Source organism: Dermochelys coriacea, chromosome 11 (genome assembly GCF_009764565.3).
Source record: "Dermochelys coriacea isolate rDerCor1 chromosome 11, rDerCor1.pri.v4, whole genome shotgun sequence".
Lineage (NCBI taxonomy): Eukaryota > Metazoa > Chordata > Testudines > Dermochelyidae > Dermochelys > Dermochelys coriacea.
The window spans coordinates 17,493,917-17,514,981 of NC_050078.2; the positions used below are offsets into that span (position 1 = coordinate 17,493,917).

The 21,065-nt window shown below is 38.7% G+C and overlaps 1 protein-coding gene across 5 annotated transcripts in view; it reads right to left on the reverse strand.

The window, feature by feature from the left end:
• Positions 1–21,065, reverse strand: part of NCKAP5 (NCK associated protein 5) — a 644,081-nt gene that overhangs the window by 112,483 nt on the left and 510,533 nt on the right. For all 5 annotated transcript variants that reach the window (XM_043505027.1, XM_043505028.1, XM_043505024.1 and 2 more), the window contains 2 exons: positions 15,785–15,823; positions 8,846–8,965 (listed from right to left, as the gene is read on the reverse strand). In XM_043505027.1, coding sequence (XP_043360962.1) covers positions 8,846–8,965; positions 15,785–15,823 — 159 coding nt within the window. The remainder of the gene's footprint in view (positions 1–8,845; positions 8,966–15,784; positions 15,824–21,065) is intronic.

Below are 21,065 nucleotides of genomic sequence, written 5' to 3' on the forward strand. Positions count from 1 at the left end.
GGGCTGGACTGGTTTGTTTACCTGCCGTGTCCGCCGGTTCAGCCGATCGCGGCTCCCACTGGCTGCAGTTCACTGCTCCAGGCCAATGGAGGCTGTGGGAAGGGCAGCCTGCACGTACCACTGATCTAGACAGCTTTATAGGCAGTGATGGGGAAGAAATGGTACTAGGTAAGAGATTAAAGTCCAGAATCTCCATGGTAACATTCTTTGAAATGCTTCCTGTTCCATGTGCAGGGACACCAAGAGAGACAGCACTTCAAGGTCTAAATGTAAGGATGAGGGCATGGTATAGGGAGGAAGGATTTAGGTTTATAAGGAACTGAGGAACTTTTGGGGGAAGCAGTAGCCAATACAGGAGGGATGGGCTTCAACTATCCAAAATGGAACCACCAGACTGCATGCACATAAAATAAAAAAGATTACTGAGGATTAGAGTTTATGGGAGCTGGAGGGAAATTGACAGGTGATGGACCACCTGCTTTGGGCACAGACATCCCTTGGGATGAATTTATTAAAAGGGGAGAACACAATATAGAGAAGGTAGGAAAGAAATAGGTAAAGTACAGGTAAGAGCTAATAAGGAACAATCACGTTAAATCCCAGTTAAGCATAACACATGAAGGCAAGCAACTAAATATGGACAAAATGCACAAGTGCTTACATATAAATGCAAGACATCTAAATACAAAGAGGGCGAACTAGAGACCTTAGCATTAAATGAGGATTTTGATATAACAGTCATTGCTGAAGCTTGGTGGAATAAGGATACTCTAAGGGACACGGTAATTCTTGGGCACAAAATATATAGGACTGACATAGTAGGTATTGTTGGTGGGGGAGTGGCATTATAGGTTTTAAAAAAGCATAGTCAAATAAGGTGAAAATCTTAAATGAATCAAACTATATCACAAATCTCCAGGGATAGAAATTCTATGCTTCAATAATAAGAGTATAGCAGCAGGAATATACTACCAACCACCTGCCCAGGATGCTGATGGTGACTGTGAAATGCTGAGGGAGGTAAGAGAGGCTACAGAACCAGAAAACACAATAATAAAGGGTGATTTCAACTAACCTTATATTTACTGGGTAAATGTCATCTAAGGGCATGATGCAGAGATAAAATTTACAGACACCATGAATGATTTATTCTTGGAGAAGCTTGTCCTGGAACCCACAAGAGAACAGAAATTCTTAATTTAGTCCTAAGTATAGCACAGGACCTGGTCTAAGAGGTAACTATAGTTGAACCACTCGGTAATAGTGACCATAAAGTAATTAAATTTAGCATCCTTGTAGAGGGAAAATACCAGCTCAACTCACCACAGTAACATTTAACTTTAAAAAGGGTAACTGTACAAGAATGAAGATGCTAGTTATACAGAAATTAAAAAGAGCAGTCACAAGGGTAAAATGCTGCAAGCAGCATGGAGAGCACTGAAAAACACTATAATAGGGACTCAGACTAAATGTATACCCCAAATCAAAAAAGACAGTGGGAGGACTACAAGAATTCCACCATGGTTAAACAAAATAATGCAAAATAATGGAGGCTGCTAGTGGCAAAAAGGCATCCTTCAAAAATTGGAAGTCAAATCCTAGTGAGGAAAATAGGATGGAGCACAAACTCTGGCAAGTGAAATGTAGAAGTATATTAAGGAAAGTCAAAAACGAATTTAAGAAGCAACTTGGTAAAGATGCAAAAACTAGCAGTAATTCTTTTTAAGTACATCAGAAGCAGGAAGTCTGCTAAACAGGTAGTGGGGCCACTAGACTATAAATGTGTTAAAGGTGCACTCAAGAAAAACAAGGCCAATACAGAGAAGCTAAATGAATTCTTTGCATCAGTCTTCACTGCAGGTGAAGTGGGGGAGATACCAACATCAGAGTGATTCTTTCTGGGTGACAAAATTGAAGTGCTCGCCCAAACTGATGTGTCAATAGAAGAGATTTTAGGAAAAAAAAATATAAACTAAACAGTAAAAAGTCACCAGGACCAGATGATCAAGGTGATAAAGTGTACTTGGATTTTCAAAAAGCCTTAACGAGGTCCTTCGGCAAAGATTTCTAAGGAAACCAAGTAGCCATGAGAGAAGAGGCCTTACCGATCTATTAGAATTCTTTGAGGAGGTCAACAAACATGGTGGACAAGGGTGATCCAGTGGATGTAGTGTATTTGGACTTTTAGAAAGCCTTTGATTAAGTCCCACACCAAAGCCTCTTAAGCAAAGTAAGCAGTCATGGATAACAGGGAAGTTCCTCTCACGGATCAGTAAATAGGTGAAAGACAGGAAACAAAGGGAAGGAATAAATGGTTGGTTTTTACAGTAGAGAGAGGTGAACAGCGGGGTTATACTGCAGGAATTTCAGAGCCTTGAAATGGTTGAAACTTAAAGTTACTGATCTTGTTCCTAAATATGCCTTTAGAGTGCAGATATGCATGAGGTGGGGTCTAGACAGTTGGCATGCTATCCAGTCTGCAGCTTTCAGCACATATTGGTACAGTTATTTAAATGAATGGTTAACTGTTGACATCCTTTTCTACCAATATAAGATGATCTTTGGGTTTATTTTCTCCTCCTCAGTTGCTTACTTTTTGAAATACCTACAAATTCTGCATATTCAACTGGTAGAAGCCACTGTAATGTCTCTTTTAACCATCTGTATTCAGAACATCATGATGTCTCAAGATGTCTGAATGTAAGGTCAGATTCTGGACCATTCATTTCATCCACTTCTGTCAGGGCTTAAACAATTAATTGTCCTGTCCTTCTTCACATATATAATAATGTTGTTGGAGCAAATTTACCCCTTTCTGCTAGGTTGATAACTATTTCCATCTAAGTAAGTGTATTTCCCTTCAAATACATATTTTAGAGCATACTCTTCAAATAGTTATAGAAGTCAATATAAAAACAGTTAATACCTACATTAAGATGAGAATTTAGCAATCTGGACACAGCAGCATGGACAAATTTTAGGTACACAATTAAGCAATACTGGAGATCCGTGGAAAAAAAATAATACTAATCCAGCCAAATGTACACAAGGCATAATTAGATGTTTTAAAAGTCTTCCTGCTTTGTTCTAGAGTTGCTAAAGTGATATTTGTAGAGATAGAGATAAAATGACAATTAAAAGAGAGTTTGGGAACAGAGATGCCCTCGGTCTTATGGTTAGTAATATTATTTTATACTTCCCATACTCTATGCAAATTTCACTATGTAGTTAATGAAATAAATCAAATCAATGAACAATACTATTACCACTTTGCACTTATTTAACACCTTTCACCAAGGATCTCCAAGTGCTTTAATTACATCAATGATAGTAACTCTGTTTAGGAAGAGATAGAACAACATTCTTGAGAGAATTCAGCTAACAAATGTATATATATGTAAAATTGTTATTTATTTGACAGGCCAAATCCTGCCCTCAGTTACATTTGTGCAATTGTATGAGTGTTACTGAGGGCAAAATTTGGCACTATATCGTCTATAAAGAATTTTTCAATGGACTGGATTTTTCTCTCATGTACAATGGGTTAAATCAGGAATAACTCCAATGAAATTAGTGGAGTTATTGTGAGGTAAAAGAGTGTACAATATGAAATCAGAATCAAGCCCAGTGTCTGTAATTCCATTTTCACCTGTAAGGGGGGAAAAGGGCAATGACTGGAAGAGAAAGCCCTGAACTCATTTCTCTGTTTCAAGAGGAAAAAAATCAGTCTGATCTGACAAAGTCAAAGGTGTGTGTTGGGGAGCAGCAGCTGAAGGATGGAGAAACAATGTTCATTTTTAGGCAATTTTAGAAATAAAATGTTTCCTTTAGCAACAGAATGTATACTAATTCAGAAAGACAAATAATAAGGCAGAGAGAAATACTGTAACATCAGGAATTAAAATTTTGTTCCTATATTACAGATATCCTGTGTCACCTTGGGCAATTCAGCAGGCTTTCTTCTTAGTCTTCACCCTCTGCACTCTATCTCTATCTCATACATTCACGTGTCTTCAGCCACCATCTTTATACCAAACACTCACGTATCTGCCTCTCCACTCATTTAGTTTCTCAGCACTGGCTTTGTTTTCCTTGAGTGCTCCTTTTCATCCAAGCTCAAATCTCATCCTGTCTAACATTCCCTCCTGGTGTGTGGCTCACTGATAGAATATATGTAACATGGCTAGCTAAAACTGAGCTCCTGATCTTTCTTTCTATACTCGTCCCAAAAGGGCAGGTACATTATTTTTCCTCCACTCCCACCCTCCCGCAGGGGTCAACTGGACAGCAACTCCTTTAGTGCCACAGATCCTGGCCTGGGCTGTTGCTGCTTTTCAGGTGGTATTGAGTTGAAGGCACCTCTAAAAGGTGAGATCTCCTCCACAAAACTGTCCCAGTGGGTCAAGGAGAAGGATGGTTAGATAACAGCAAAAATTAGGTGCCTTAGGCATTTGCTTATTTAGCCTACACCTAATGTCAACTCTATACATGACTTCCAGCAACAAGAAAACATGTCTCCAGAGAATCTCAAAACAAACTCACCTCCAATACAAATTGGTGATGGAGCAGAGACTGAATTACCTCCGGCTCCCGGAAACTCTGGTCTCTTATGTCAGGGTTTGGGTTACTTAATCTTTTCAAGATAGGAATGAGATTTCCCCTGTGTGACATATACTGCCAGCAATGGACGCACCGAAATTTCAAGTGCCAAAGAATTAATGTAGCAATCTGCACAATCAAATACCCCAGATAAACACAGTAATTTCTTGTTCAGTACTATCAGTCCCTTGGATTTAATGGATACTTATATTTATCCAAAATTCATGAAAATGTAATACTTAATAACTGTTTTACAGTGAAGGCTTCTTAAAGTTGTCTTTTAAACCTCCCTTGCATGAAATTTGCTAAATCTGGAGTAATCAGTTTTTCTTTTTGATCTGTGTGTGAAACATGAGGAAAAACAGCACAATGCATTCAGTAGTGTATAAGGAACATGTTCTGCACTCAAATTTAAATCACATCCTTAAATGATCATAGTGAGTTATGTTCTCCTCTTGTTTATAAACCAGATTGTGAAGGCTTTGTTTAAAGTCAAATGCACTAAAATCACCTATGATACTGGTGATTCATTATTCTGAAAAGTATTTAAGCTCACTGAGGCAAGATTTCAACACCACTGAAATGGAAGAAATCCATACTTTAATACAAATTTGGTATGTCAAGAAATTCATATATAGTTTTTAAAGTACATTTAAATTTAGGTAAAAGAATTTACTAATATCTGGTTGCAGAATAATCTGCTGGTAACATGCAATCAAGTCACTGGTGATAATGGTATACATGATAACTACAGAAGAAAACAACTAAGATTAACTCAATTTTCTTCTTCCTCTGCACTCACTTATTTAAAATTTGTAACTATTTAATAGTACACAGAATTTTAGGATGAGATTTGTATGAAAATAACATTGTACTGCATTGTATAAATCAACAATAAATAAATAAATGATATTTTCACTCATGTTTAAGTAAATGAGTAGCACAAGTACAACTGACTTTGAATAGGGCTTGTGAGCCTCGGCTGCAATTTTAAAAATTCTCAGAGTTAGTCTCCTTTGAAAATCCCATCCCTAAATTATAGGACTCATGTTCCTAAGTCATTTAGCTGCTTTTCAGAATTTATAAATGAGTACACAACATGTAAAGCAAAGACAGTTATTGATTATATAATTTCTCTAACCTCAACTATATCTTCAGAGAATAAGAATAATTCAACTGGGGAATAGTGCTTAGTAAATGAAGGTGGATCTGGGACTCGATTCTAAAACACACAGATCACACACCCTGCCTTAGAACAGTGTCCCCCAAAGGGTGAGTCTTGACCTACCAGTGGGTCATGCGAAGGTTCCAAATGGGTCACAGGTGGCAGATCACTCTCCACCATCCCCTAGCTATCCTCCAAGGGTCTCCCCTCCGCATTGGGCCAGGATTAGGGTTGCGGTGTCAGGGTGGAGGGTGCATGTACATTATGGTGGGTCACAAAAAAACAAAAAATGCAGTTGGTAGGTTGCCTTAGTAAAATGTTTTGAAATGTTGACCAATATATGCTGGCTAGCATATACATATATCATATTAGTCGTATGTATATTATCCACCTCATAGATACATATTACTATGCATTAAGCACAAATAGCATTAAGCACAAATATTATAGCAGTTATACAGACTAAACTAGCCTAGACCTTTACTATAATCCTGCCTATTCACTTATGCTGGTATCCCATAACATTGTGCATTAGTTGAAGTAAGCTTTGGCTTAAGTAGATAGGAAAGTTGTTAGGATAAGGACATATGTGTATTTTACCCTAGCAAGAGATAGGGAGTTATTCCCATAGGCCAGTACTGGAATATCCCAAAGGAAGATGACAAGATATGATTGTTCTGACCTGGTACAAACCTAGAAGGTACCTTCAAACACCAGTACCTGGAATGCTAGTATCCAAAAACGAAGATAAGGAAAGGAACAGAACAACAAGTTAATGAACTGGGACAAACTGATTGGTTGAATTTTAGTAACGTAAATAAATGTGTAACTTGTAAAATCATCTGATAAATACTACCAGCTGAAATGCATCCGATGAAGTGAGCTGTAGCTCACGAAAGCTTATGCTCTAATAAATTTGTTAGTCTCTAAGGTGCCACAAGTACTCCTTTTCTTTTTGCGAATACAGACTAACATGGCTGCTACTCTGAAAGCTGAAATGTGTAACTCTGGGAGCACACCATCCGTGTAAGGTGAATGTGACAACGCCGCATAAAACAGCTTTCCAGAGACTGGTATCGTATAAAAACTATTTCCTGTACTATATTATTATTGGCTATAGCAATAAACCTGATTGACATTGGTTATTTGGTCTATTGAGTATATTTCATAATGAACCAAAATGTGGTCAAAGAATTAATTATACAATTTAGCAACAGAAACCACTGCCTCAGAAGGTCCATGTGCAGCTAAATGTGCAGAGATTCCACTTGGAAGCTGCGAAGTGTCAACTCCACAGGTTTTGAGAGAGTTGTGGTCTCCTGGTTGCCAGTGTATGTAGAAGGGACCATCAGAACATTTAAGCAACCACCCTTTCAAATAATTATGGTGTTTGGCCCCAACTCAAGAAAGCATTGTGATTCAGGCATGTATTTAAGTACACACTTGAGTATATTCCTGAAAGGGAGAACTTAAGCAAGTGCTTAAGAGCTTTTCTGAATCTGGGTTTAAGAGTATAATCCAAAGTGTCCATTAATGTGGCAACCGCGATGGCAGACATATTATTAGTTGCCTAATCTAGCAGCATTCAGTAATATCATTTGGAAATATCTTTTTGAAAATCTTAAAGTCTCAGATGATGAATTAGATTCCACTGGGAAAATTAATTTAGAAAATGAGTTAAATTTTGGTAATTCTCAAATTTACTGTTCTCTTTTTCTGCAAAAAAAATAATATTTGACATTGATCATCTTTATCAGAAGTCCTTCATTGTCAGAAATACAGTGACACTCTTCCTTTGATTTTTCACAAGGGCTCAAAATATGTTGATGACCTAGTTCAGTTGCACATCAGCAGTACATTTTGCTGTCAGATTGGCAACATGGAGTTTAGGAATAACAGTGGTGCCCCTTCTCACTTGGCTAATAAAGACTAAGCAAGTGAAGTCAGAAAAATTCTGCAGATATGAAGAGCCTTCCTGCCAAACCATGGAGAGGCAACAAGGATAAATGTTACAAATTCATACAAGCTAGAAATAAAAAGACTTACTAGATTGACTCCTTCCTGCTACCAATGCAGGTTCATTCTCTTCAGTATATTCCATAGCTCTTGGTGCAGTCCAGTTTCAAATAACTTTAATCATAGGACTGACACCATTTCCTTTGAGAAGATATATGACATAATAAGGGCCAAATTTCACCATCATATACATGTGTGGAACACCTGGTGATTTCCATAAGAGTTTCATTCATGCTCTTACATAGGCCAAATTCTGTACTCTCATGTATCTTTCTTTGATCTCAGTGGGAATTGTATACACACAAAGGGCAGAATTTGGACCATCTTTAAGCAGCTTCTCAATCTCAACCTAAAGTTACCTTCATTTAATTTCATCCCAGCTCATGGACAGATTTTCTGGCTAGCGCAGAGGTGCTGCTAGGCACTTCTGATGGGAAGGGGAACAAAAAATAATAGGGAAGATAAAAATAAATTCATATTAAGGGAAATGCCACATCAAAAGAAAATCTGAAGCCTTCCTGATTTTTCCAAAATAACAAGGAAGAATGGGAGTCAAGTCACTCTACATCCAAGTTCTTGACTGTCTTGTCCCAGAAAAAGTAAAAAAAAAAAAAATATATTGCTCTGGGTCTATGTAATATATTGAGTCACTACAACAAACATGGAGAAAGCTAAATAGACTGATTTCCTTCTCATAGAAAATTATGCTTTGTTTACCATCAAATGGAATATTATGGAATTATGTATCCACAATTTTTGCCCCCCAAGAGGAATAATGAACCCATATGTGATCCCATTTATCATCCTGAGGAGGCACCTCAAAAAGTAACTTATTCCTCAGATATACTTCTCTCTCCACATCTGCACATAATGCGCAGCTAAAGTTTGGTGGTGTACACTTTCAATTTCAATGTTATCAGATGATACATAACAGATTTTCTTCTAATATATTATGTCTATCAGTTGTCACTTCTTGCTTGCTAACATTTTCTTAAGAAGATTAATATTATGTAAATGTACTGAATCTAAATTTAGCAGATTCCAGAGGCAAAGGTTTTTTCCTACCTGGAGAAGGAGGTCGGAAGCTGGTTTGACCCTTTGTTGGAAAAGCACACTTAGCATTCGATTCTGTTGTTCCAAATCAAAAACTCTTGTTTTCAGCTTTACACATTCTTCCCTCAGATCCTACAGCACAGGAGAAAATAGGAGGATTGAGGAAAAATGCAATGAAACTCTTGAAAATGCTTTATGGAATCGGAGATTTCAGAAGAGAAAAATGAGCAAAATTTTCAAAATAGCATAAATAAATCAGAAAAAAGATACTATGCCATTTCCCTGATTATTTGATCATCAAAAGATAATATTTAAAATGTATGAAATCAGAAATATTAGTTACAGTACATATACTTTTGGAGTGCGATGTCATTTAAACCTTAGCAGCAGTGTGTTTTATTGTATCGATATGGTCATAAAATCAATCAGAAAACATAATAATAATTATGTTTTCATAGAGCTGGACTGTGTCTTTAAGCACAGCCCTAAAATACCATGCAGTGCTTTGTAAGCTACACCATTATAGGAGTAGACCAAGGAGACATTATGCCTTGGAGATGCTCCTTTAAAATCCCCTTCCCTCTCTATTTCTGCTTGCTCTGGAGTAGTACCAAAAGCAAAGTATACCACCACGCATGCTGGCTCAGCTGTGCTGGCTGTTGCATCAGGAAGGGGGGGGAAGTGCCAAGGCTCTTCACTTTCCATTCCTCTTCCTGTCCACGAGCTCTGGACTAGCTACTCTAGAGGTGGCTTGGCTACAGACAGAGGTTGATGAGCCTGCTACAGCCTTGGCTGAGGAAGCTCATCCCAAGTTTTAAAGGTTTACCTAGTTCAGTTGCCAATAAGGGCTACCACTTGTAACCTGATGACCCTGGATGGGTTGTCTGTAGCTGAGATTGTATTTGGGATCTCTGGTTCTTAAAGCATGAAGCCCTTCTGTCCAGGTCAATTAGCCAATGGTTGCAGGTTCATTAACCTTTACCTTTTGCCCAGTCACCTGTAGAAGGGGTCAGAGTGCCAATTTGTGGGGCTATACCCACTCCCAAGGGCTTGCACAGGGTTGTAAAAATGATTCTCATTCCCCTTATCCCCTTAGGTGGTCACGAAGTCCAAATCACAGTTCAGAACAGAGTGAACAGAGGTCTGATAAACTATGAAGTCAAGAATGGGGTTTTTTTTAATATACCCAGCATGATTCCATACCATACACTATTTCAGCTATCAAATTTGATGATGCAGTTTTGTAACAGAAGGGACCTAAGATAACTTTTTAAAAATAAGCTGCTGTGTAATTTAGCCCAATAATTTTATCTACTTTACAACTGTTATAGTCTAATGGGAATTGTTATAGTCTTAAGATTTTTAGAAAATGTCTATCACCTCAGCATCTAAGACCCAGAAAAGCACTTCAAGCATTGCTTAAGTTTAAATACTTAAACTTAAATACCTGAGAAGGCCTACTGAAATTAAGCATGTGCTTAAGTGCTTTGCTGGACTCAGGCCTAAGTGGAGATCCTAAAAGTTTGTTCTTTTAGCAGTCACCATTCTGCTAGCAAAATATTAATCAAAATAAAGCACTTAACAATACCAAGTGTTTATATAAGAACTGTTTTATACTCTGCTTCTGCAGCAAAGCCTGCTACCCAGATAGCTGAAGGAACATAACCTAACAAGTGCTTTATTCTCAGAGCTGCAGTGGCGTCTTTGATGCTGGTAGTACACAATCCATGAAATAAACATTAGCCATCTTGGTGGTTATTCCACCACAATTACAAGGGGCAGTGGGAATCAATGCTTGTCCAATTAAAAATGAAAAAAGTAATATGCAAATACATTTTAATAACAATTGTCTAAGTGGGTATTGCAAACAATAGCAAATGAAAAAAACAAACAAACAATGATATTTTAAGGAATGGCTTTCCATCAGTGTCTGTAACCCTTTCATTGCTCAACTGTTCTGCAATTTCTGTGCTGTAGCAGAATGTGGTGACTTTTCGTTACACCATTGATATTCCAATGGAACTTTGAACCTTAAAGTATTTGGTACATGGAACAAAATCTGGCACATATTCTGAACCACACGAATATACCTAACAATTGGTATATTTAGCAGCACATAAGTATGCTGAATATAATATATTGAATCCATTTTTCGTACTGACCTCCCTCCAGTAGCAGAACTGAAGTGTTTGTTGAGTACATAGTATTTTGGACAAAGAATCTCCCAAACGTAAGGCCGTAAATTGGCCTCATGGTACAGCTTGGCTGAAAGTACATTTGAATATCAATTTCAGATATTGGCATAGGACTTCCTTTTGTTGGCCATTTAAGGGAACACGGGATTCTGCCACAAAGTGGACTTCAGTAGGGTTCAGGCAGACTTTGACTCAAAATCTCTTCAAAGTTATACAATACAGGTGGCAGTCTACTTTGAAGGACATGAGATCTCTATGTTATAGTCAGTATAAACTTCAAAAATCAGAAAGGATTGCAATTCTAGTGGCCCTTGTGCGAACAAATAAACTGCAGGCACATTTATTCCCACAGAAAGCAAAACAACTCTTCTCAGTTTTTTTAAATTTAGAACAGCTGCTACCCACTGGCACTGCCAAACTGGTGGAGATACAGGCCTCTTGCTTCCAATATGCTTTGTCCATCACTAGCATTAACAACGCATTGACCTGCAAAGGTGCATGAACCTGATGAAGTAGTACCTCAGAGTGGGAAATTATAGTCAGAAGTAACCAAAGTGCCTGTCTACATCAGTGCCAGTTCTTATCTAGAGTGTACTGCAGCCAGCACAGACAATACAAAGGAGGTCACCACAAAATGAAAAAATCTTGCCCCAAGACCATTGGAAACATGCTGAAATATCTTTGGTTACAGAGGTATCACTGGATGAATTATGAAGTTATTTTCCCTGGATACATTACCAGGATAGTGCTTATTTTAAGTGGTTCTAAAGCTGTCCAAGTTCTATATGTGGTGCCTTCTAAAATGACGAAGCAATGATATCTATTTGAGGTGTAGTGAAATCCTAAAGCTTTAATTCTCTGAGCGAAAACCCCTGCTAAAAACTCTCATCTATTACCTTCTATGGGATAGTGTTTCTCGTCAGGGGAAGCACAAACACCAAAGCCCCTCTTTACATGGCTTTCACAAATAATCAAAGAAATTAAAACTGAGCCCTAGCTGCTATAATGAAGTTTAAATACTGAGTTCACTGAAGAGGAAAAATGCTTCATGGGAACTGACAATTTAAAACAACATTGCAGACATAGCTATATTGCCTCTCAAACCTTTCCTTTTAAGAGCTAAACATTGGAATTTTATATCCCTCCAACTTCAGACTTTTTGCTCAAGAGCAAGAGTAAAATTCTAGCATGTTACCAACCAAGATGCAGTAAACTGTTCCAACACTAATGCCATTCACAGAAAAGTGAAAAAAAGCACTAACAGGAAATTAACATAAGAATATTTATGTAAAGTAGCAATGCCTAGTTATATTAAATCAAAATAGTAAAATGATCAGTAGGCATGTTGTGTAATAATTAACAAAACCTGAAATATCTCATTATGCACATTCCTGATGGTAGAACTAATGGGTATTAAAAAAGCGATACCACAAATATCTATCTCAGTACTGTAGCATCTGAGTGCCTCACAATCTTTATGGTGTTTATCCTTACAACACCCCCTGCACTATTCTTCCCCCAGCTGGGAAATGATGCCTTTCCTTCAAATTCTGGAAACCCACTGCCTCTCCTTTGAATCCATTTCCTCTGTTGTAATGCTCAGTTCTTGTCCACACATTCACCATACACAGCACTGAAGGTCACCTGTAGCACCAGATAACAGGTGGCAAGATTTTAAAAATCAGAAAGGGAAAAATTAAATGATCACATGGATCCTAGAGTAGAGAATGTGGGTCAGCACTTGTCTGAAAGGACTCAAGTGTAGCAGGGTGACAAGCAAAGGTCAGATCTATGGATCAACCAGCAATTCCATTATGCACTATAACTCCGATGTTACAATGTTGATCCAGATCTTAAGGAAAACTTAGACCCAAGCACGCAGCCGCACTTTCTCAACTGGGCACTACGGATCTCTGGAGAGGGGATGGAAACCTCACACGGCTGCAGAGATATTCCATGCAGTTTATTCCAGCCTTTTGTCTGGAGCCTGCTTCTAGGGTGTTAGCACAACCAATTGAAGGGAAACGCTCGCTAGCAGCAGTTCTCCACTGCCTACCTTTTTCCCAGGCCCCTTCCCACGTGTTGTCACAGAGGAAACCCCAGCAGTGGTAGGTTACAAACAGTGCAGGAGATGTCACCTCCTGTGTGGAGCTTCAAAATACTGCCTCCCTCTTTGCCCAGGGAAATTACCCAGGTTTAATTCTGCCACATAGAGTTAAGCCCTCCATGGACACATGAAGAATGATGATTGATTATCTGCACAGAAATCAATGGGACTGTGCAACGCACCCAACAACAAACACACAAAACATATTTTGTGGGTTTGTCTCAAAATCATTTGCTGATTAACTGACTTCTCAGATTTTCCAGAGGTAAAACCTGTTATTTGTAAGTGGGGAGAAAAACGCAAACAAATTTTCTGCATAAAAAGATGAAATTTTGCTCTGGGGCTAATTCAGGAAAATTCCCAATTTCACATATTTTCTGCAAGCGCCTGGTAAAAAGCTGGCCATATCAGAATAATTCAATATGTATTATAACAAATCATATGCTCCAAAAGTGCACATTTAAGACTGTAATTCCATCTCAAGGTTTCAGTGACATTGATAAATCACTCAAGCTTTGCTCTCTCAGTTTATCTCATCAGAATTCCTCAGTGGAATCAGTGTCTTCTCATATACTACTGGGTGTACAGTACTTTATCCCTTACATTACAGCATGTACTTAATTTAAACAAAAATTAGCCCTTGCTGAGCAATTTCAAATTCACAATAAAACATACCCAATATAGGTTACTGTGCAATATTACTCTTCTTGAATCTTTGAAAGCTCTCAGCTTGTCTTCATGCCTCACTATGCCCCAGAGGTGTGTTATCTCACTGTGGCATGACTTGATGTGTCTTGCTGCTTAGCTGCAGTATGGTAGATTTATCTGTTTACTAGTTATTACCTGGATTCGTATAACTGCTACCTTTTGTGATTGACCTGAAGAGTCCAATTTCCTTCACTATTGTTTTCCTCTGTTTTCTTATAAATAATCTCAGTATGAACAGAGGTAGGAGTACTATAACAGTTAACAGAGTAGCAGCCGTGTTAGTCTGTATTCGCAAAAAGAAAAGGAGTACTTGTGGCACCTTAGAGACTAACAAATTTATTAGAGCATAAGCTTTCGTGAGCTACAGCTCACTTCATCGGATGCATTTGGTGGAAAAAACAGAGAGGAGATTGATATACACACACAGAGAACAATGTGTGTGTATATCTCTGTGTGTGTATATATCAATCTCCCCTCTGTTTTTTCCACCAAATGCATCCGATGAAGTGAGATGTAGCTCACGAAAGCTTATGCTCTAATAAATTTGTTAGTCTCTAAGGTGCCACAAGTACTCCTTTTCTTTTTATAACAGTTAACATTCATTAGCATTTAGAAGAGTACCCTCTCCATTCCATGGACGTTAAATTACCTGGTATTACTCAGCAGTTGGTAAGCAGCTGTTAAATCCCATCAATACTCAGCAAATTACTTTATTAAATGTATTTAAATCCATTTTTATTATACCTGTACAAACTCCACAGTTCCTACAAGTTTGAGTGGGTCCATTACTGGGAAAGTATATTGTCATAAAAAAATCTGACTCTCAGTGCAAAAGGATTCAGAGAGCTTCGCTCTGCTTTTGGAAAACAATCACAACATTTCCCGAATTATAGCCTAAAATATGGAGACTGAAACTCTAGCAAATATGTCACCATTATAAGATGTGAATTTGCTTTATGTACTCAAGGATCAGTTCTCTGATTATATGTAGAATAGATATAGCAAGAACAGCAACAGTGCAAGCTTCCCCACACTGCTTTGCCTCATGTCTGACCTGCATGGACCACCACTAGACTTGAGTGTGTCATGTCATTTCCAAACCTATGCAGGGTGGAATTGTGGGTACAGAGACAAAGATATTGTTCTGAAGACATGGAGGTGAGGAATGGAATATTCATCCCCAACTGACAGTGGCATCTATGGAGCCATTTTGTAGCCACAATTACTGAGCGTAGGGCTTTAGAAAACATTAATTGCCCCCTCTATATGCTCCCTCCACAGATCTTCACAGTTTGTGAATGTGGTGGCTACACTCCAGGATATTCCTGCATTGCCTACCTACAAATCCCTCTCTACACAGCTGTCATATGGCAGAGAGGTGCTAAAGAGCACAGTTCCATAGCATGGGGCTGAAGCGTCTCCTTTACATCATCTTCACTACCCAGCCTTAGAATATCCATTCCTCCACTGTGTATATGGGAGCCTTCCATTGCCACTCAGGGAGGCACAGGCTTTCACCTATAACCCTTATATTCTGCTGAGAGCCAACAAGAGTGCCAAGTGTGACGGTGTCTTTCCGATGTCCAGCAGAAAACGGATTGGGAGACAGAACTAACTAATTTTGGATAGGACATAAAAAAGCCAAGAGATGGGATGGACTGTGAGGCATTATTTACCTTAGCCAGGCCTACCCTAAGTATCAAATGGGATGAGGCTATATATTCCATTACCAATCCTCTGAGGTGCCCAGTCCCAGAAATTATTTTTCATTTTTGTTATTGGTAAAACACTCCTCATATTTTGACATTTTGTGGTTGTGTTAGTGAAATGTGTGCACAGCATTTGAAAAATGTATCCCACATAAAAACATACATTTTCTAATTCAATGGTTTGCATTTATAGCCTTTAAAAACATGCCAAAAATCAGAGAAACAATCTTACCTTTTGAGTAAGTAGAGCTTGAACAACCTGGTTGGCTACCTGTAAGAAATAAATAATAAAATAATATAACTGAGCAGTGTATTATATTGATTTTTTTGGCAGAGGAGATCCTTTTCTGAGGGATCTCACTATAAGCTACTTCCCCCTTGGAGTAACTTCCCGAACCCATTCCCTAAATCAGATAGTGACATTACGAGCGTATGTAAAATCTATATTCTAACTTTTGACTGGTTCTCCATTTCATACCAAACATATACACCCTAATAACTTTAGCATGACATTACAAATCTTTGTTTTGGTCTTCTAGTCTAATACAGTCAAACAGAATGCAATGAAAGGGTCAGCTCTCTCGCTGATTTAAATCACTATAGTTGAACTGACTTCAATACTGCTACACTGCTGAGAACGTGATCCTGATTGTTTTGATGAAGCTTAATTGTTTCTTGATTCAATGTTGGCAAATGGTACATCTATCATGACAGGCAGGCAACAATAAAGTGCCACAGAAAATTAAAATACCTATAGTCATCAAAATATGGTTGGAAGCATTCACACCATAATGTGTAATTAACTTGAATCAGATTACACACCATTGATTAGTGGAACTGTATACGTGGGAGGGAATTTTTAAATTTATTTTATACAATTGTCCTCTCATTATTTAAATTTTTGACATGGGGGAAAAATAAGTATTTTCTACTGGTGATACTTCTGAATGTTTTTGATAAATGTTTCATGAAAAAATGTCTTACCATAATCAAATGTCATTTTTGAAACTATACATGAACAGTCACATTTTCAATGCGTTTGTCCTGATTCCATTCTGTATAAATAACATAATCTTAGGCTTAATTCTCTGTACATAGAGTCTAGTTATGAATTTGAATTCATTTTAGCTTTCTAAAAGTTAAACAATACATGAGGCTGTCATTTGGAAGTACAAATCTGCCTTGCCTCTTTTTATTGTTAGTGAATTTAAAATAAAAATAAAAAAATAGAGCATTCAAGTGAACTAAGTCATGAGCAAAGAGCTGAAGCTAAGTCATTTCGGTAAATAATTCAAGTCTCTAAAACCCAAAACTTTGATTTGATTCATATTCTCATAAAATTTCCTAGTATCTATTTTTCCCCCCAAACTGGTCCCTAATTTAAGGCAGCCTGTGGAACAATGGTCACATAAAATAGCTCTATACATGATTTAACAGAAGACAGACTAATACTGGAACTGTAATAACCCACAGGAGTAAATATGTTATATTTCTGAAATCCATGTGTTGCCCTACAGGCTTTTAGAATCTACATCTGACAGTGTTCCTTCTGGCATGTACTTTTAACGTCTGTTTGCTCTACCTGAAAATTGAACAAATCACATCTAATACATTATTTCTTTACTTCCTGACATATAGTTACTTTACCAAGGACTAAAGGGTTCTTTGCAATGTGTACAAAGCACTTGCAAAAGCATTACCTGTAAAATTATTCTTACAGCTTTATAGACTGTACAAAGAAGTGTAAATGGAATAATCTGCCAATTGAGATTCGGGGTACGGGAGGTGGGGGAAGAACTTGCTGATGCACACTGGAAAAATTTTTCTAACTTGGGTGCATGAAGATAGGTACCTAAGGGTTTGTCTGCACAGGGACATCTAGGAAAGTTAATCTGAATTATTTAAAGGTGTGAATTTGAAGTGAAGTGGTTTAGTTAAATTACATGAAAAGCCTGTGTGAACATCTTCATTCAGAATCAAAGTGGCCTTAATTCAGTTTAGTTCATTCACTTCCAAAGTGATTTAAACTATATCAAAATAAAGCCACTTTAATTTTGAACATCATCATCCATATAGGCATTTATTGTGGTTTAATTAATCCACTTCAAATTCACACATTTAGTTAATTTGGATTAATTTTCTTGGATGTCCCAGCATAGACAAGCCCTAAATGAATGCTGCTTGATTTTCACAGATGCTAATGACCAAAGCTCCCATTGACCCCAGTAGTTTTAGGCACCCAAGTCTGAAAATTATGTCTACTGTCCTGAGATTTTCAAATCCAGTCCCTTGACTGGCATGTCCAGAGAAAACTGAGAATTCAGACTGAGCAGGAAGCCTGCAGGATAGTATTTGGAGTAACGGTGGTTAATTTAGGCTTCACACAGAAGGGCATCACCAAATGGAGTCATATCCAGACCCCCTCAGCTTAAAGGTGGTCATCATTATGGGAAATTCATTCCTGTGGTTAACATTCATGTTCCTGTTTGTGGGAAAGTGAAGTAACTGCTAACTAAGACTACTCTACACCTATACCATGCCACTCACCTGAGGATGTCAAAAGGCTTTCAGATATTAAGCCACACAACATTCCTGTGCGGTAGGCATTGTCTGTGGTGTATTGAAAACTGTGTTAAAATTGCAAGCTGAACACTTTATATTGTAAGGGCTTTCCTGGTTCGGCTTACAGGTTGAGGGCAAGGACAACACAGATGTTTTTTGGGGACCAGAAAAAAATCTGAAGGTGAGGCCTCTCATCACCCTTCTAAAAAATTATCACGGAGACAAAAGAGTTTAAGAAGAGGAAAAGAATTGGAGGAGGTCAGAGAGGGCCAGGTCTTTGGGGTCACTGCCCGCCTTGTGTTGCCTGGGGGGCTAGAGAGGGAATGGGGAAGACAGTGAGGGCCCAGGTGGAAGGAGTCACTGCCTTCCCTGTGGGGCTAGGGAGGCTCTGCCCCGCATACAGCTGGAAGGCCACTCCTGGTCATGCCTCTCCCTGAGTTCCAGGAATGCTAGTGGTGGGAGAATTTTCCCTGATTCTGCTCCTAACTCCAGGTTCTCAGCCTGGTGGGTCACCTCAGGCCCAGTGCAATGATGCCTGCAGCAGCCACTCTGAAATCTGAGTCACTCCCTACACTATTAATGTGGGAGGGGGGTGTTATCAAACCTGAGTGGTGCTGGATATCCTGAACCAGACTGCAATGCCTCTCACTAAAATTTGGCCTAGCTACTTGATTCCTGCATGTGAAATATTTTTTTACAGAACTGTATCTTTAACATATGGCTTTGTGTAGCATTAGGATTTTCTAATTAATTAAACAGAAGCTCTTAGAGAGATTTTTGTTTCATTTTTTTAAAAAGTAAAATGCATATTGAAGAAGCCTTTATATGTTGGGGGTGCTAATTGGAAATGTATTATAGTAATATTAAGATGCAATCATTTTAAGATTTCATCTATCACTGAAGCAGTCATTTGTACGTTTTCCTCTATATCAGTACAGTCAAGCTTGACAGAAATCTTAGCTGGCACAATAACGTGAATAAACATTATACTACTTCTTGCCAATAAACTGACAGTCAAATTCCTGAAAAGGAAACTAGGATTAAGCATGTAACCTCAAGCCCATAAGGTACTGGAAGATAATCCTGTTTCTTGCATTATGTTTTCTAGGTTTACAGTATATTTCTGAATTTTAAATAAATGAGCTCTTTTTCTGGTTTGTGTAGTACTGGGCAGTTCAGTGCTATTTACTTCCAAATATTATTCCAGAAATGTTCATATGTCAACTTCAGATAAAATAATAGAGACGGGCAATTAATTTTAAAAATCTGTGAATATATTAATAGAGTTCATAAAGGATTTTGCTTCAGTCATGTTCATATCCCTTGTGTGTTTTCTGTCTATGAATATTTGAGTTTGATTGAGTTTTACTGGTGAAAATGATTGGAGAACATGACATTTTAAGTCAGAGGTACAGTATTCACCCTTGAATAGTGACGGATGGGCATGGAATGAATGAGGAAGAAGGAAGTACAAGGAATGATGGAATGAAGAAGGAGACAAAGAAAGGAGGAGGAAATGGAAGTGAGAGAAGCTGCACCCATAGGTGTCAAACATGAGCTCAAACAGCTATTTGCTCCTCAAAGAAAGGAAATAAGAGGGAACTTTGATACCTTCACCTCTTTAGTTTGTGCATGTTGCGAGGTGGGGGTGAGGGGTGAGATGTTGTTGCCAACCCATCATGGCTAGGCTGGGATGATGCTGGGACTTCTTCCCCAGGTAGTAGCCCCACACACCATGGAAGTTTTGCTGAGGTGGCATGTATAGCCAAGCACAGACTCCACTGATGGGGTGGCAGGTTTACCCTCTGCTTGGGACAGACCCTGGTCTTACTAGACAGGGAGCCACGGTTTGGGAAGGAGGGCCCACAGGACAGTGGCAGATTCCCTCAACCCTACAACCATCACTACCCCAACTAGGGGCAGGGTGGCGTCACAGGAGCACAGGGCCCCAGGAATTATGAACTGCCTTGAATCCAGCTCTTGGGTGTACAAGACATGAAAAGAATGAAATACACCCTTGGTTGATAGCATTCCCCTTAACTGACAGAGGTCAGAACCTGATGTGACTGTGCATAATATTCATCATCTCTGGCTGATGCTGTGGCCTTGTATGGCTTCCTCTGCAGTCTGACAGGGATGGGATGCCCACGTTTTTTGTGGGGTCCAAAGATCATGATTCATGATTGATTTGATTGCTGGTAGGAAATTAAAAATTATTGTAATGGACCCTGAAACTCTCTTTTAGAGGGCTGATCTACTGCAACTCAGGGACTGATCAGAGCCTGCTGTTTTGAGGGACAACTGAGTCCCTTCCCCTCAGCCAACCAGGTCATTCTGGTAGCAGAAGTGAACATGTGAGACATCCTAGAAGGAAAGAAAATGAGGCAGCTGATCTCTGGTCCTGAGGATTGCAGAGGAAGCTCCTAGAATCTAGACCAAACAAGAAAAGGACCAGGAAAGGAGCTCCTGCCTGGGAGAAGTGGAGCTTGTACCTTGGGCCTAGAGCTTAAAGAACAAAAGTTTTCTAACCAAAAAATGGACAATTTTTCATAATTTTTTAAAATGTTTTTATTTTTTGACCAGCTCTGCTGAGAATCCCTGGTTAGGAATAACTTTATATCAGGGTATGATTGCTCCAGAGGGGTCCATGCGATTCAAGGCAATTGGAGCCATTGGGTCCCAAGGGCATTAATGGATTATTTCTTAATTGTGTTTATGTCAGATCATTAATTCTGTTTATTGTTTCTTTACTGAATTCACTGAGATTATCTCAGCAGAGTGGAAATAAAGGGCCCTGTTTATTTTGTGAACCCTTCTTGTGAGTGCCATTCCTGTGTGAGCCCACTCAGTGTTAGATGCCCATGTGGCTGTCATAGTTGGGACTCACAGTGCTTGTCTCCGGGTTTGTGGTGAGGTTGTCATGGCTGCTGAAACCAATTTATGTGCATCAC